The 13,009-nt window shown below is 51.1% G+C and overlaps 4 protein-coding genes across 4 annotated transcripts; 1 reads left to right on the top strand and 3 right to left on the bottom strand.

The window, feature by feature from the left end:
* Window positions 1-250: 250 nt before the first annotated feature.
* TrAtP1_006454 (uncharacterized protein) lies at window positions 251-724 on the bottom strand (the record flags this gene model as incomplete). The annotated part of the gene is made up of 1 exon (XM_014083046.2): window positions 251-724. The coding sequence occupies one exon, from the start codon at window positions 722-724 to the stop codon at window positions 251-253; it is 474 nt and encodes a 157-aa protein (XP_013938521.1).
* A 1,583-nt stretch (window positions 725-2,307) lies between these two features.
* Window positions 2,308-3,811, bottom strand: TrAtP1_006453 (uncharacterized protein; the record flags this gene model as incomplete). The annotated part of the gene is made up of 7 exons (XM_066113135.1): window positions 2,308-2,396; window positions 2,595-2,687; window positions 2,735-2,763; window positions 2,886-2,891; window positions 3,300-3,463; window positions 3,516-3,545; window positions 3,776-3,811. The coding sequence occupies 7 exons, from the start codon at window positions 3,809-3,811 to the stop codon at window positions 2,308-2,310; spliced, it is 447 nt and encodes a 148-aa protein (XP_065969221.1).
* Window positions 3,812-6,712: 2,901 nt separating this feature from the next.
* Window positions 6,713-7,081, bottom strand: TrAtP1_006452 (uncharacterized protein; the record flags this gene model as incomplete). The annotated part of the gene is made up of 1 exon (XM_014083045.2): window positions 6,713-7,081. One exon carries the CDS (start codon window positions 7,079-7,081, stop codon window positions 6,713-6,715), a length of 369 nt encoding a protein of 122 aa, XP_013938520.1.
* Window positions 7,082-9,492: 2,411 nt separating this feature from the next.
* TrAtP1_006451 (uncharacterized protein) lies at window positions 9,493-12,100 on the top strand (the record flags this gene model as incomplete). Its single annotated transcript, XM_066113134.1, has 2 exons — window positions 9,493-9,816; window positions 11,882-12,100. The coding sequence occupies 2 exons, from the start codon at window positions 9,493-9,495 to the stop codon at window positions 12,098-12,100; spliced, it is 543 nt and encodes a 180-aa protein (XP_065969220.1).
* Window positions 12,101-13,009: the final 909 nt, after the last annotated feature.

Below are 13,009 nucleotides of genomic sequence, written 5' to 3'. Positions count from 1 at the left end.
GCCGTACAGGGCGCTAAAGAAAAGGCGCCAGATGCCAAGAGAGCGAACATTCCCTCTCCCTCGAGTCATTTCATGCAGCTTTGGACTTGTTTTTTGTGTGTACGTTGCCGAAAAACTTTTTTTTTTTCAAGTGTAATGATAACAGTAGCTTCGCTCGCTCCATTCCAAATAGACAGAGATAAAAAAAAAATTAGATCACGCTAAATTTCCAAATGTGTTCATGTTGATTTGCCCTTGCTTGGCTTCTGTCTTAAGGAGAAGTAGGAATGTCGTGGAAGTCATCCTTGTGGTCACCATCGTGCTCACCCCAGTAGACGGGTCCCAGCTTCAGCACCCTGAAGCCGGTTGTGGAGCTCAAGCTGGACGAGGAGCGTCGCCTCTCGGGGGTCTCGGCGGAGCGGCTGGAGGGCATCTGAGGATAGGAGGAAGAGGTGGCCGGCGCGAGCGAGAGGAAGGATGAGGGCGCCAGCTCCGGAGAGGCCTCGACGTCATAGAAGTCGTCCTTGTTCTGGCCAATGTGCTCGCCGTAGTAGACGGGGCTGAGCTTGAGGACTCGGAGGCCGGTTGGGGAGCTGATGGAGGCCCGTCGGGGTCTGGCTGGGGTCTCGGTGACTGAGGGTCGTCTGTCGGGTTGAGGATAGGAAGATGAAGTAGTGGGTGCCAATGAGAGGAAGAAGGAGGGTCGGCGCTCAGCCAGAGCGGCACGGGCAAAGTCCATGGACATGTTGGAGATTTTGGGTGTGTGTATGTATATAAATTGTTTGGTAATGGAGAGGTAGATTGAGTTATGGTAAGAGTCGTTGTTTGTAGACACGGAAGAGAGCTTGCACAAGATGTGTTTGGCAGCAAGAGAAGAAGAGGAAATCTGAAAGTATTTATTCGATGGAGGATGGAGGAACAAGGAGCAAGAAAGAAAGCAACATGGATAGAACCAGCAGCGGATGGCGTGCTCTTTATGCTCGCAGACTTTCGGCACTCGTGTCACAGCAAACTCGTGCAAGTAGCTCAAGGAGGTACGTACGTAACTCTAGACAGCCGCTACTGGCGCTAGGCCGTCAATCCCTACAAGAACGGGGGACCCGCGCAAGATCGGGAGCACGGATGTCGAGATTGTCATGGGGATGATGGTATAAGCACAGAGACGGCGCTGCCGTATGTCATTGGGACGCGGGTCTGAGACGAGACGTGGCCGAGGATCTGATCTGACGACATACTGGATTACCAACTCACTCACTTGACGGCATTTCGCCTCCCAGCCCTTTTTGCCTCAGAGCCCAATTACACACTCCATCTCCATCATGTGAACCTGACGCGTTCCCACCCTCTCAGGCTTTTCTGAAGCGAAGCGGTGGCCCTCGCTGCCTCGCCATTGGGTCCAGAGCGGTGCCTTCGCGTTGCCTGCTGCATATCAGTGAACAATGGCAGGGAAGCGGTTGGGCCAATTCGCGTTGCTCTTCATGCAACTACTGGTATGGCCCCCTTCCCCTAGCAGCGCCAATGATAGAGATTGTCCCCCCCACGCCAACTAGGTAGTAGGTCTCATTCTCTCTCTCTCTCTCTCCCAGGGTGCGTTGCTCTCCCGGTTCTTTCGGCCTGGCGGTCTTCGCGGCAACGACAACTGGAGATAAGAGAGCCCACGTGCGAATTTCAAACAGCCCTAGCGCTGATTGGGGTTAAAGCAAAGTTGCCGTATTCAGTTTGCATAAAAGGCATAAAAAAAACAGAAAAGAGCCAGAGATTTACCGAAATGACAGGGGGGGCGGGGGGGCGCATCTTCACCTTTGGATGAGGCGGCCCGGAGCCTGTGATTGACGGCGCGCGAGGATTCAAATGTCAAAAGATGGAGTTGCAATATCACGGAAGCCGAGCTCCACTTGATGCTCGGGCGGCAGTATTGCAGAATCGCAAATCGATCCGGGGTAGGCACCGTAGTCCCCGGCTGATGCTGGAGGCTTATTGGATGCCCGTCCCGGCAGCCAAAGGGATTTTTCGGAACCGCATGTCATGTCGGGGAAAAAAAAAACATGCCAACCCCAGCGCTGCCATGTGCCTGGCCTCGGGTTCCTGTGGTGGGCCAGAGCAGAATGCGGGGGGAGACAAGATCTGGATTGTTTCTAGATCTCTGGCATTTCAGGGATATAAAAATTTTCTTCTTGAAGATTTGGGGTTGTGTTTTTGACGTTATATCCGTGCCGGGTCATGCCACTTTCGATCCCGATATATCTTCGTGGGACTAAGGGCCATGTTTGCGTTCCGAAGCTGGCCGAGTGTGGCATCGTTCGCTATGCCCAATTGGCATGTGAAGTGTCAAAAGATTGGAGTCTTGCAGTGACAATGGGATGAAGCAAAGTGCGGGTAGCGGCGGTGAACTTGTAATGGCTGGTCGCGGCTAAAAGCTACCGTCAATGTCAGTGACGATCATCATGAAGGACAGAGTGCTAGCCCTCTTTGTATCCGGTTGAACGGAGCTTGGAAGCTAGGCTTGACCAAGTTAAAAATCATGGTCAGTGTCTACTGTAATAGCAAGTATTCATAATACTCAAAGAAGCAATGGACAATGGGGACAAAGAGAAAGCAGTAACAAGCAGACATACCTCTGTGTCGCAGCAAAGCGGACCATAAGGCGGCGACCAAGCGATTGACCTTGCCCACAACTATCGAAGCCTTGGCCAATGCCATATGGGCAGCTAACGAGAGGCGATGGTATATTCTCTACAATCTTGTAGTGGCTCACAGATGAAGTAAGTCTCTCTCTCTTCAAATCTGCAAATTCTCTCAGCATTGATCCCAAGTCAAGAGATGTATAGACTCACTTGAGCCACTTCTCTTCAATTGTATATGGAAGATTGAAGATGCCTTCGCACAATGCCATCAGCACAACTTACTCGTGACTATATTTTCCCCATATATATGAGTCTGTTGAGGTCAAGCGACCTTGGTGGCAAGCCAACCTCACAGCCTGCGCAGTGTCGTTCCGTTTGTTGTGTCTTAAGCGCTCGTAAAAGATATCACAAAGGAATAGATGGCTAGTCAGCTGAATTGATCACCACCCTGTTGTTCATAGAGTCGACTATTTTCGTAAAAGTTGTAGAGCGCATGTTGAGGTCGCATAAGGACGATGGCGTACCTCTCTCTCTTCGAGTCTGTGACTATCTTAGCTTTGGTCGCGGATGAAGAGAGACATACTTGCTCGAGCAATAATCTTTACTCATCTAGAATTTGGAGAAATCCTCTTAGAGATTCGTCAATACAGTGCGTTCGTGACGACGTATTGTCGTCTCATCCACGAACCGTATCACCTTGGGAAGAAATGGTCTTGTATATGGGCAACATCCGAGACTTGAACAAGTGAAGAGAAAAGATTCCTCGCAACGAGCCGATTATCCATGGTTGAACTATTATTGTCTTCGTATGCCCCTTGCGCTCCTTGAGCCTTCCAGCAGTCTGCTCTCTGTGCCCGTAGCTGACGTCGAGTTAGCTTGGAGCAACGCAATGTCCGCATACCATTTACTTACAGCGATGAAAAATTGCTCAAAAAAGATGTGCTTCAAAACGCATCAAAGTCCAACACGCATGTCCGCCATCAAAAAAAAAAAACATTTAGTACTTCTATTTTAAAATATATGGTGTACACCAGCTGTTTTAACCGTGGCTAAATGAAAGAACATGTTCATCACCAACCGATGAGACAATTTGGCAGAATACCTGATAATACAGTGCTGCTGTTGGTTATATGGAGTTTCAAAACTTGCTCAGAAACAAAATATGAGCGCACAACAATTGACGTTATAGGCTGAGCTCCCTGATCCATCGGGGGTTATCGTCAAAACTCCAGAACTGAGCGGAACTTCTGATCCTTCCGTCCGGCCTTCCGAAATACGAACAAGACTATACGTAATCTACATGCCTGCATGCATGAGTAGTGGGCAGAAACATACCTTGATCGGAAAGATATGGGCTTCGGAGAAAGTCTCAACGTTGCCATGTCATCCATCGTTCGAGAGGGGGGTGTATAAGACACCCTTGGTGCAGATACAGGTTTATCGGTCGAACTTCTGTTCGAATCTAACCAAATGAATCATTCTGTTGGTGATGAACTCGCTCAAGATGCAGATTCAACCATGCACAAGGTCATTTTCTGCGCAATTAAGTCTCTATGGTGCTTTTTGCATCGGGCCGGTCTGCCGGTCTGCCATTACTTCCTGTCTCGACTAGCTCCAACGGTGGAATAGCTCCGTTCATAACGTAAAGAATATTGGCTCATTAAACCTATCCATGTATTGGCTCTCGGCATGCTAGCATCCCTAGAATATTGGCTAGTTTGTCGTATCAACATGCCGTACTTTGCTGGCGTCTGTTGACATGAGGTTGTCCCCCTGAGCCGCTTATACATCTCCAAGTACGTCTTCTCAGCTCTAAAGCCCCATTTCGGTTTAAGCTCTTCGAAGCCTCAGTGGGTCGAGTTTACCGCGAGCGGTAATCGCAAGCGCTTAAATCGGCCTCTGATTGGTTCCGCCACTCGGGGCCCTAATAGCGTCGCATCGAGATGCTCGGCATGGATGGCAACCTCAACGTAGCCGCCAAAGTGTTGCGCTTCATGGATAGAAAAAAAATGCTCATTCCATCTGTTGGATATCGTGTAGACGGGCGCCCGCGCTTCTTTAGCTGGCAATACGCGCGGTAAGCCCAGGGCCTAATACTTTTTGCTTGTTGGCCGTTGGTTTTCCCGGAAGGGCGTTTCTGGTCTAGTCTTGCAGCTGCTCCGGCCGATGTGGGATGGTATGGATGGCATCTGCATCTGCCCAAGACCATGGAGTCAATTCCTTCCTGAAGACGTTAGAAATCGAAGCACGCATGGCGTCGATCTAGACATGCACTGATGACATTTGTTCTGCAGCCAAGACTATCCAGCCCCCAATATTCGATTCCCTCGCAGAAGTTCCGAGGTTAGGCACGATGTCTCCTTTATCCAGCCGTGATAGAAGGGCATATGGGGTGTGGTGATCAACGCCATGATAGGAAGTGGTCTTCGTATCGACTTTTGATCTAGCGTTGTCAGATCCCTGGTCAATTGATACCTGATAAAACAACATGGTCAATCAGCCAGCTGGATGGTAGCAATGCTAGACGGCTTTGGCTTATACTTGACAGCACTTCAAGTAAGAGTGATGCCTGTGTAAGAGCCACAGGTAGCTGAGCAATTGTAAATTCAGTCAACCATATATATTGGTAGCAACACGCTTAGGTAGACAGAATTAAGCAGTTGAATGGAGATCTGATAGAGCTGCTGCTTCAAAGTATCGAACGTGTTGCTTGTTGGTCCGGGGCTGTTATTAACCCGTGCAACACTATCTTAGCCCACGTCTCATGGAAGGATATCAGCAGATTTCAACAGGAAAATAGTCACTTGACTGCTGTGAAAGGTGCTAGGATTCAAGCTGCTGGAAAATTGTGTGTGGATGTTGGATCATTGTGAGCCACAGGTGGAACCAGCTGTCATGGTAGGCATCATCATAGGAGCCATATGGCCATATGCCACTCAGACAAGTGTTGGCCCCGATCGTGAGGCAATTGAATCATGCCTTGCAGGTCACATTGAGAAAGGTACAAGTATTGCTGCGCCATTGCACGGCTAGTATCTCTTGTAAGTGTCTAAAAGGCTTGTCGGCTGATCTGGGCTGATGGAAGGATCATCTTGCTCGGAGACGGTCATGAATTGGGCCGCGAGGCTTCAATTGCCGAGTGCGGCAATTACAAAGGCCGCATGAAGGGCCGCATTGACTTTTGGACGGGAAGATCTCGAGAGCCGTAGGTGAGGGATCGGCCGCATCGTCGGCCGCGTCCTCCAGTCCTTCATGTGCAACAATCGACCAGCCTCCTCGAGGACCTACAGGCCGTGTAATCAATGAGAGTGGTAGACAATCGCGGCTAATAGCAATAAGTGCCTCAATGAAACTAGCAACTAGTACTGATGAGAGAGAGATTAGCAATTACCTACATGACGCCACAAGCCCGGGTGGTCTTTGTTGGGAAGCTCGACAGTCTCGACCTTGCAGCGAGGCGGAGAACAAAAGGCAGACAGACATTGGGTTCAGGGGGCCGTAAATGCGGCCGCGGCATGTGCTCGGAGGACTAGTACCATCGTTGTATAAACTATCGTCGGCAGTACCTCACCGGAGACTAGTCAATGGATGGGTTCATCACAACTCATTGCAGCTGCAGGCCACAACCAACAAACGCAGAAGAGCGGGCTATCCCGTAAACACGCCACCACCTTGATCGGAATCCCAGTCCTTGCTTGGGAATGGCACTTGTGTCCATGACAAGCAAGCACGTCGGGCCGGAGTGGAGAAGAGCTTGATATTGATGCAATTGAGAGATTGAGAGTCATGCCAAATCCACACATCATGTCCAAGGGGGGGTGGAACAAGTTGCAGGCATGCATCAGAGTCTCAGTCCGATGGTGCTGTTCCATCCTTCGCGGCACCGCCCGCGTGGATTTGTAGACCGGACGAACCCAGCAAGCGCGAGGACCAACGCAAGAAGCATGCTTGACTGACGTTGTAGCAGTACAAGCGATAGTGGTGGTACTGGAATCGTCAGAGACGACAGGACCATGGGCTGGAAAAGCGACGTAACGCGGCCATCAACAACCGCAGTTGGCATCTAACACAGCAGCTCGAGCAACGCAAATGCAACCTCGAATCCCCCCTCAGCCACCCATCAGCGCCGCCGCTGGCAGCCCAGACTGGCCAGAACCATCGCCGGATGACGACATGAGGTTGAAGTCGGGAGAGCGAGGCCAACGCGCTGCGCTTGTTGTCTTGCGCTGTGAGCCTCCAAGGGCGGTTCGTTGGCGCGGCGCCTCGAGATCCCTGGTCGCTGGTTGTCGAAGTGTGAATGGAGGAAAAGGCTCGAGCCGCTGGCCACAGCCGCGCGTGCGGAGGCTCTTTGGCCTCCCAGGCTGACGGGCCATCGCCTGGCCAATGGCGGCCCAGGCGCGAGACCCACCGCCGCCAACTGGAAGCGCCTCATCTCCAAGTATCGCCTGCCTCTCCATGTTGGCAGCAAATACCTGCATGGTCGCTTGGGCGGCTGTGTCTTTTTCTCCTTCTTCTCCTTTCAACCCTCTTTGCCCTCGTTGGCGTCCACAAGCGCGGCGCAGGGCTTCTTTGCGCTGTTGGCGCGGCTCGACCAAGACCAGAGCAACAGAGACGTGGTGTAAGAAGCGGCTTCGGCGCGCTCATTGGCAGGCTGGGGAAATTTGGGGAGGCTCGGCTCAGGAACCAGGCACGGGTTACCTTTTCTGACATGAAAGCGCAAAGCCACATTTCAGCCTGCACCAGGCACGAAGCAGGATCTGGGCCTCGGAGTCTACCTGGACGGAGTAGATGACTAATGGTGTTTGATGTTATTGTGTAGATGCATGTTCAAAGTTGTACATGTAGGTACAAGCACTAGGGATGGGGATTGGAGTCATATGCTGCACAACACCACCATTCTCACGGCAAGCTCCAAGACTACTGGCTCAATCCGCAAATGAAGAGGAGCAATGCACGGTATCAAGGATTTGATTTCTACCCAACGAGAGCATCCTGCCGTGTCGGAGTAGGATGCGGCAGAGGCTGCGCGAACATTGGACGGACTTGCGAATAAGACGCTGCATGGTGTGGATACATGACCTTAGACGACGTCGGATCTGGGCTGCAGCATGTTTGCCATGGTCGTTCCTCAGGTGCCCGTCGGACATATTCGGCCTCTCCATGAGCACAAACGCTGCGGTATTACCCCCATGGCAAATAAACAGCATTACCGCACTGCAGCAACAAAAGATCCTTGAGCCCTTCGCTTCGGCAGCCTTGACTGGGGGCACTTACAGTGGATGACGCTGCATATTGCCATATACAGGCACCGTTATAACACATAATACGGCATCGTCTATACAGCAGATACTGCTGATCGCCGGCTAACCCTAGACGTCGTATTGCTCCAAGTTGCTTCCTCTTGCTGAAGCTCCCGAAGCCCCCGCCCGAGGTTTGCTTGACGGGGGCCAATCCTGGTTCCAAGTCGTGCCTTTTAGCGGCAGCCGACGTCAACGCCACAGCCCACAAGAATCATTGTTGTTGGTTCTGCAACTGCGCGCTCCTCCAATCCAGATGCAGAGATTCTTCATCGCTAGGGCCAGCTACCAGGCACGTAGTTGAGCCGTGATACCCAGACGCCTCTTGCTGTCAACTAGCACATGTAATGAGCTACATGCAGTACAATAGGTCTGGGGCAGAAAAAGAGGGCTTTTTGGCGCAGCAGGGTTTTTATCCACCAACGAAGCGGCCTTTTCCACTGCCACAATGCATTTTGTTTCATGGCCTCTGTAAAGAAGGTATTTAGGCCTTTTTTTTTTTTTTTGGTCTTTTTTCGACGGCGTGACGTGGCCGGGAGCCGCACTGCTCAAGATGGGAATGTTTGAAAGCCTAATGTGTGATCCAATAAGCCCGTTCCAGCAAATGATGTAACCCTGCTCTTCCGTATTGGGACATGATAGTGCTGCCCAGGCAATATGCGGCCCCCGACAGCATCGGCCTCCTAAATGCACTGGATGATGGAAGCCGAGTCTGGCCCCACGAGTCAAGGCCTCCCAGACTGGCGGTTCAGGCATTCATTCAGGCTGACAGATTTCGAGCTGATTACTTCTGCCCAGTAATAGAAGGCTGTGGCCGGAGAGCAGCACACAGACTGCAAACAAGACTGGCTGCATGACGATGGGTTTCAGGTCTTGTCAAGGCAAAATGCATTGATCAATGCAAGTCCATACGTATACGCTCGTGTACATCAAGTCTCCAGTTAAAGCTGGATCAAGCAACAAATTGCGCCTTAAGAGATTTTTTTTCCCCCTTCTCCCTCCTCGGCGTGTGTACATATGGAGACCCCAGTTAGCTGAGCTATTACATACTAGAAGCGAGTGGCGCTTCTCTTTTCATCCTAATGAAGAAAATGATATCGATTAGTGAAAATCTAGAATCATTTTCGCTGTTGGACGCTGCCGACATTACATCAAGCCGAGCCTGCTGCCCTTGTTCTCCGTGGTGCCCCAGGCATATAGCAGTACCTACCAGCGAATAGTACCGTCGAGGTACATGCAGCTACCAGGTGGTGTATCCACGAGAGCTTCAACAGCCCATCCTTCAAGCAGATTAAGACGCTGAATCGCTGCGGATCATGTGCGACATCCCTCCTTGGATCCACAGGGCGTCTAACGCTTGTGATACCCCCCGTCGACTTTTTTAGAGGCGCAACGGGCAACGCCGCCTTGCCCGGCTGGGCAACCGGCACGACCAACAACAGCACACACTTCCAATTGGGATGCGGGAAACGCATCAGAGGCTGCTCACCTGTTCGCCGGCTCTTTCTGCCAGCCACAGCCAGCATCAATGGCCTGGCTAGGCTCTTTGCTCCCTCCGACAGGGGGGGGGGGGACCGTGTGAAGCTACCAAAATGTACAGGTACCACTCCGGGTCAGTCCCACAGAGGAGGCCCAAGCCAAATCAAACCCCCCCTTCACAGCAAACCTGGGCCTCTCTGGACGTTGGAGCTGGTGACACTGGCACTTCGGTGAACGCGCCAGGTCGTAACCAGAAAGTGGCTGTTGATGATGGCTCCTGGTGTGACCCGCGCGTCCCGTTTTTCCTGTTGCGTTGGCGGCTTCTTCCCGACGCCGGGCAGCAATATCACGCATCCAGCAGTGGCGGTTTTCTATCAATGTTGCAATTCTGTGGAGGAGCCAGCTCTCCTTTTTTGTCTGTTCGTAGAAGCCATGGCGTATGTACCCGCGATCCTCTCCACTTGCTTCTCCATGGGCCTCCAATCCGCATGTCACTTCTCGAGGCACCAAGTCACTAACTCATCTCCTTGGGCTGAAAAGAGTTCGTGTCTTGCTCCTCTCGGCACTCGCTCCTAGGCTATCCGCCATCGAATCCCCCCGGCTCCTAGACTTGGCTTTTGTTCCGTGGTACAACGATCCGGCTACATGCATCCAAGGCGTATTTTCCCGTCTCTCTCTCTCTCTCTCTCTCTCTCTCTCTCTTTCCCTCCATCCTCCCCCATCTTGTCTAGCACACAAAGGGGTCTCAATAGTACTACACAGCATGTTTGCGGCTCCACTGCTCGCGATCTTGCCAGGGCTTTTTAGCGTGTGGGCATGCATGTAAGTCGAATAGCTCTTCCGCTGGATCTTCAACGTAGCGCGGCCAACGCCGCTCTACAAGTAAAGGGGGGAGGGCGTGTCATGGCGAACAATGAAGAAGGGGGTGAGAGCTACAGAAGAAGAGAGCGAAACTGTACAAAAATTCCGCTCAATACTAGTACCATCAACATCAACGTCAGGGCCTAGACTTGGCTACGTCTGTGGCTGGTGACATTTCCATCCTAAATCTCCGTCAAAAGCTGTATCAAAAGCCGTAAGCTTATCCATTGTAAAACAGCTTACAGCGGTACACCTCAAAGCCATCACGGCACCGATTGCGGCTGCTGCATAGTAATAGCTCCTGACGCCTCGCAATGGTGCCCTCGAATTGTAGGCCCGGTGGGGGCTAGGCCTTGAGGTGAATCTTAGATGGAATCGCCTCCACTTTCTTCCCCTTCCTCAAGTGTTTGTTCGAGTTCTCTTGCATCTCTCCACCCACAGCCAAACCAATCTCTACCATCCCAACAGACCCCCCACCACACACACACACACACACACACACACACACACACACACACACCTTTGATCAAGAGATGCGAAAGATTCTTCGACCACATGCCTGCTGCTCTCTAGCTACATGGGTGTAGACACTGCATACAAGTCTCTATGCACGCATCCATACAGGTACATGCGTACATACAGACACACATACATGGATGGACATGGGCCAGGGGGCCAGGCGCGGAAGCGTTGTTGGTTCTGACCTTTTCTCGAGGCCTTGCCGACCGGGTACGCCCACAACTGGGGGCCCGCGCAGACATCCTTTGGCATGGCCTTGTGCGCAAACTGCCGGTGCTGCGATGCCTATTCATTCCTCCAGGTCGACCCAAAGGCCCAGAGGCCAAAGCTATTTCATCCCGCCACACTGCCTCCTGCCCCCGTCTCGAGGAATAGGAAAAAAAAAATGCCCCTTGGCGAGAGAACAGGCCAGAAGGCAGACAGATTGAATCCTCGCGCCTGCCGCAGAGCAGACTCGACTCCAGCTAACACAGCTCGGCGGCACACCATCGACCAACGGCCGCGTATACGAGCACCCATTGGCGTCGACTAACAACATAATCTGCGTCGGCTCCCCGACCTGTTGTTCCTCCCGGGTTCGTCCTGATGTGCATCTAACGGCAGTGTACATGCGTCTGGCAAGTCCCGAAATAGAGGAAGCAAACAACCAACAACGATACACTGCACATCAGTTGACGTCTTGGTGTGTGTAATCTGCCTCAAGGGTGCCTGAAGGGGGCTTTATGCTCGGGCGAGGACGAACTCCAACTTGAGCAAACAATGCCAATTCACAGCCTCTACGCAGTCCCCGAGGCTTTCATCTTTTATTCCGCAAGTTATATAAACGACGAGCATACCTGCTTCGTTTCTCGATATCTCATCACAAGCTTCATCCAGCTTTAGCAATCATCAGCAACATTCGACAAAAGCCTCCACATTGACCAGCTTTCTTTACTTGTTGAGAGGCTCCAGCTCTTCGAACGAATCGTCTCTTTAGAATCCAAGGTGTTTATACCAAAGCCACAGACCGCTTCACAGTTTCACACCAAAGGTGTTCAAAGAGCGCAACTTTGTATGCCTGAGCCATCCTATAAAGTTTGCAAATAGAGCACAAGATATACTAACACAACGCCTCCTCTCTAGCGAGCCAACTCTATCCTGCAGCTTCCTAGCTCTATCCGCCTCTCCGATACAATCAATATGTGCGTCTGGGTCATTCGACAGCACTACACCTACTGTGGCTGCATAGTCACAGAGAGTGAACGCAAACCCACCTGCGGCTGCTCCAAGGTCGAGGACCAGGGAACCCAAACATGGGAGGGATACTGCAGGCGCGCTGTGTGCCCCAACCCAGGCCGTTGAGGTTTTCTCTAAGAAAATAGAGAAAAATCTCACACCGAGTGTAGGCCTCAAGGCCTGCTGTACACCATACTCTTTTTTTTTCTTTTCCTTCTTCACTATTTTCTTTTCTTTTTCTTTTTATTGTTCTCTTCTCTTCTCTTTTTACTTTTTCTTTTTCTTCACTTTCCTTACTATCCCTTAACATTATAGACAGAATCCTGGGAGTCCTAGCGATTGGCCTTGGATCTACCCGTCGATGTTGAACTGATCTCTCGCAAGAGGATTGTTCACGCTATTTCTTGTGATTTTTATCCTTTTCTTTTTCAGCCATCATTATTTCACATCTCTTAGTTTTCTTTTCTTTATCATTCCCTTTTATGACCATGTTTTTGTCCCCTTTTTCACTTTTCTTTTTCTTTTTCTTTTTTATTTTCTATCCATCTCTTTTGTTTTTCTACTACTCTTTTCATATGATCTCGATCATGGGGAGGAAGCAAGCAAGCGACTCTTGGGTTAGATGTATGACAGCGCATGTACATAGTCATTAGAGTATGGGGCCATTATTGATGTGGTGGAACTGCGAGGAGGCTCTGCTATTTTCCATAGCCTCGACTCTTCTACATGTATACTACAAAGCTACAGCATCATACCAATTCTAACAGCGGTGTCTATTTTACTCTTTGCCTCCTTCGTATCTCCTAACTGTTCCTCTTGTCGTCATCTGTTGTCTGCAGGCTGTCTGCCTCGTGAGATGTAGTCGATTTTTGGTCGCGATTGGTCGACTAACACAGCCAGGCCGCATATGCGGCCGCAGACCCCATCCGGCCCCAATTTCACAGCCACCAATACCTGGGACTGGATTTCACATGATTAAAATCCTTCTGCCCTATGCCTACTGTTTCGACACATCGGTCGCGAGGTCTCATAGGT

Source organism: Trichoderma atroviride, chromosome 3 (assembly GCF_020647795.1).
Source record: "Trichoderma atroviride chromosome 3, complete sequence".
NCBI classification, from domain to species: domain Eukaryota; kingdom Fungi; phylum Ascomycota; class Sordariomycetes; order Hypocreales; family Hypocreaceae; genus Trichoderma; species Trichoderma atroviride.
Note: the sequence above shows the minus strand (reverse complement) of the source record. Positions and strands in the feature narration are given on the sequence as shown.